General features: G+C 39.1%; 2 protein-coding genes across 2 annotated transcripts in view; both read left to right on the top strand.

Moving 5' to 3' along the window:
- LOC106816899 (aquaporin-3-like) overlaps window positions 1-2,835 on the top strand; it is a gene marked incomplete at its 5' end in the record, with an annotated part of 17,298 nt that extends 14,463 nt beyond the window's left edge. The window contains 2 exon segments of the mRNA XM_014821542.1: window positions 130-314; window positions 1,868-2,835. Coding sequence (XP_014677028.1) covers window positions 130-314; window positions 1,868-1,944 — 262 coding nt within the window. The 3' untranslated portion in view covers window positions 1,945-2,835.
- LOC106816897 (aquaporin-9-like) overlaps window positions 2,169-3,613 on the top strand; it is a 3,323-nt gene continuing 1,878 nt past the window's right edge. Inside the window, exon 1 of the mRNA XM_014821539.1 lies at window positions 2,169-2,210. Within this exon, the coding sequence (XP_014677025.1) occupies window positions 2,169-2,210 (42 nt within the window). The remainder of the gene's footprint in view (window positions 2,211-3,613) is intronic.

Here is a 3,613-nt window from a genome sequence, read left to right on the forward strand (position 1 = left end):
TTATTCAGGCGCATCTATCGTGAGATATCTGTTGTTCAAACATCTATACTAGGCAGATAAGGGTAAAATGTACCAGGGTATAATTTCATTAATCCGGTACAACTATAATGTGTTTCTCTGGCCGCGTAGTTACCGGGACTATAACTGGTTCTGGATCCCCGTCGTGGGCCCACACATCGGAGCGATAGCCGGAGCGCTCCTTTACCAGCTGTTCGTTGGCGTGCACTGGCCCGACGTTCCAATCTCCGTCGGCCACTACCCGAAGGAGAAGATGACGACAGGTGGCATCAACAACGCATTTTCGCCCCCTGAAGGTAGCGCCACTAGAATCTATATATCTACCAGAGATAATAAAACCAGATAATAAATCTTTCATTATTCGCAAAAGTAGACTAAGATTCTTTACGTGCAGTCACGGCACCAAATTGTAGTGATGAATATATCGAACGCAGACAGTAGGACGTAACAGTTGTATAAACGGTGACAATTACAGTTTTATTACAAATACGGATAAAAAAAACCAGTGTACACGTACCGATCAGAGGTTGCCGTCGTCTCTCCCGGTTTCTACCAAAACCCGGTCTTTCTAAGCCGTCAGCATCCCCGCCGCGACCTTTTTAGACTTAAACTAATTAATGACTCGGGTAGTGGATATAATGACCGGTCGCGACTAATGTCCGATGGTACCAGGTAGGAGCGCCGACTAGCGTTGACGTCGCCTGCCTAATGATGCCCGTTTGATAAACCGCATCGCATTCTTGTTGAAGTTAATGTGTTCGTACCATTCTAAAATGTATTCTGTCCACGCTGAATTATGTATGCTCTTAATTATGTAGCTAATGTACTCTGGGTCCATCGCCGGGCGGGTCTCCGAACATTTGCATTACTAGTGAGCCAAATTCCTTATGTCTCTATCTCAATGCTAAAACGCCGTACAACAATATGATCATCTGATAATCTATATCAATGATAAGATTGCTCCTGGTAAAACTGCAGTGATATCCCAGATTCTTGGGCGTATATTGTAATCACGTTTGCACCTGCTATTACGTAATACAGTTGACACGAAATCTGCTGAAACGATCAAAAAAAATTATTGTGAATCGCATTTCGCGGGAGACTCGCGCATCTGGACCCATTCTCCCGCCCTCCCGCATGCCCTAGACATTCTCACGCATTCATGCAAAAGAAAAAAATTATCAGCTGTTAAGTTTTACCACTTCAGTAACACTTCAGAATTAAATTTTTTATGCCTTTGAAATTTTATTTTGTCTTCTTTTCTTCGAATGCTAACAGAATATATCAAGAGCCCATTAATCCCTTATTATGTATTATATGTATTATGGATTATGTATGGGGAGTACGCAGCGTAGTGCAGAGAGTCAGCATTTGCGCCGACGTTAGGCTTTTCTTTTGCAGTGAGGAGTTGTTTACTGCAGATAGGAGAGTTATTAGTGGTGCAATAAGATTTATTATACATTATTTTTATTTTTACTGATTTGTTGGAACTGCCAGTGTTGTAGATGCGGGTTTTAGCACTGCCACGCTATTTTATCTCGGAGGTCTGCAGTATAAGGCAGGGATTTACGTAAAGGCCGGTGCTGCAGTGTTAATTCATGTCGATATTATATTTACCTACTATAGCAGCTGCCGTAACTGTAATCAAGAGGAATGCGTGAATTCTCGTTTCACGTATAAGTAATACGTGTAGAAATTACGCTGGTTATGTGAATGTACGCATTCTGACGTACCACAGTAGTGTAGTATCACAGTAACCTTCTTATGATGCATTCATATGTAACATATTCAGTCGCTAGGTGGCGCTGAGCGGCAGTGGGTGACAATGATTTTGGCTGTTTTTTTGCAGAATTCGAGCAGGAACCGCAGGTGAAGATATACACAAAGCAAGCCGATGATGATGATGAAATGACAGCAAAATTTTAGTCTCCTCAAAGATTTGCCGCTAAACGTTTGTTATACGAGTGAATAATATTCGTGATATGAGAAGCTATGTGCGAAAACATTCGATGTTATTTGGGGAGGGGGCTTTGATGGGGCTAACCCCTCTATGTTGAACATTCACAATTCATTTTTGCGTAATTGTATATAATAAAACATTTCCACTGGTATCGTTTAGCTATACATAATTATAGCTAATGCTATGTGTCATGAATTGGCTAAATATTTTAACCATTAACAGAACAAAGATGGTATTTCTTCTAAATTCAGGCAGTTTTGCCTATAGGGCTTCAGACAAGCCCTGCTAGGTAGGGGAACAAATGTTTAGCAAACTTCAATTGATTATTAAACACAGTGATATATTTACAAAGAATAGGCACGATTATAAGATCGTACATTAAAATATTAATATTATTATTAGTATACCAAATCGGAGTATAGCCATCATTATCATCATCATTTCATTCTTCTTCTTCTTCCTTTTCTTCTTCTTCCTCTTCTTCATCACTATCACCACCATTATCATCTTCTTCTCCATCACCATCCGCCATCGCCAACATCATCATCGTCATCGTCATCACCATCATCATTATTAGTAGCGTCGTCACCAGAGTCGTATGTAGAACTTACTGAATGGTTACTTTTACAGTTTTCATTTTTTCATGTTTTTTTCCCTTATTTTTCACCGTAGAGTTTCTATCTTCCGCGTGATATGCTTTTAGTACACGTTCTGTGCAAACGTCTTTTATAATTATTAGCTCGTTTCTTTTCGTTTCTAACCACTATAGCGTTGCTGTTTCACCTGCGATGTATTTTCTGGAATTAAACAAAACAATTGGCCTAAAAGCATAATAAAGTCATATTGCTGTTTATAAATCCATGTTGGGAATTCACACTGAAGTCGTCAATTGTCACACGATTATATTCACTAGCTTTGCTGCTTGAAAAGATTATTCCACATTGATATCGTTAGTGAAATAGAGACGTGGATTAATCAGGTGCGTCTAATATGGGATAGCTATTAATTGTATATTATGGGATAGATATTGATCAGGTGCGTCTAATATGGCATAGCTATTAATTGTATATTATGGGATAGATATTGTTCAGCCAGTTCGTAGTTACAGTCTGCGCAAGCTCGAACTTTGCCACGAATTCTTCCTGTGTCGCGCGAAATTCCTGATCTGCGAAATACCAGTTTTCCTGTTACCAAGTATATATACCTGTGTATAAAAGTTTAACACAGATCGGCCAACACTCATATTAAATACGCCAAAATTCCCTATAATAAGCATATGAGTTGTCCTATAAACTCCTATATTTGAGAATAAACACTCCTATATTTCCTATATTTGAATGATGAAAATGTGCTGGGAGGCATTGTACATATACTACTGAACCGAGAGCGGACGCCACATTCGAGATTTCATCGATTTTTGTCACAAATGACCCGGTGACCTGAGTCTAATATGGCATAGCTATTAATTGTATATTATGGGATAGATATTGATCAGGTGCATCTAATATGGGATAGCTAATAATCAGCTACGTATATTATGGGATAGATATTATTCAGGTGAATCTAATATGGTATAGTTGTTATTCAGGCGCATCTATTGTGAGATATCTGCTGTTCAAACATCTATACTAGGCA

The sequence above is a fragment of the Priapulus caudatus genome, unplaced genomic scaffold (assembly GCF_000485595.1).
Source record: "Priapulus caudatus unplaced genomic scaffold, Priapulus_caudatus-5.0.1 Scaffold1523, whole genome shotgun sequence".
Taxonomy (NCBI): Eukaryota; Metazoa; Priapulida; class Priapulimorpha; order Priapulimorphida; family Priapulidae; genus Priapulus; species Priapulus caudatus.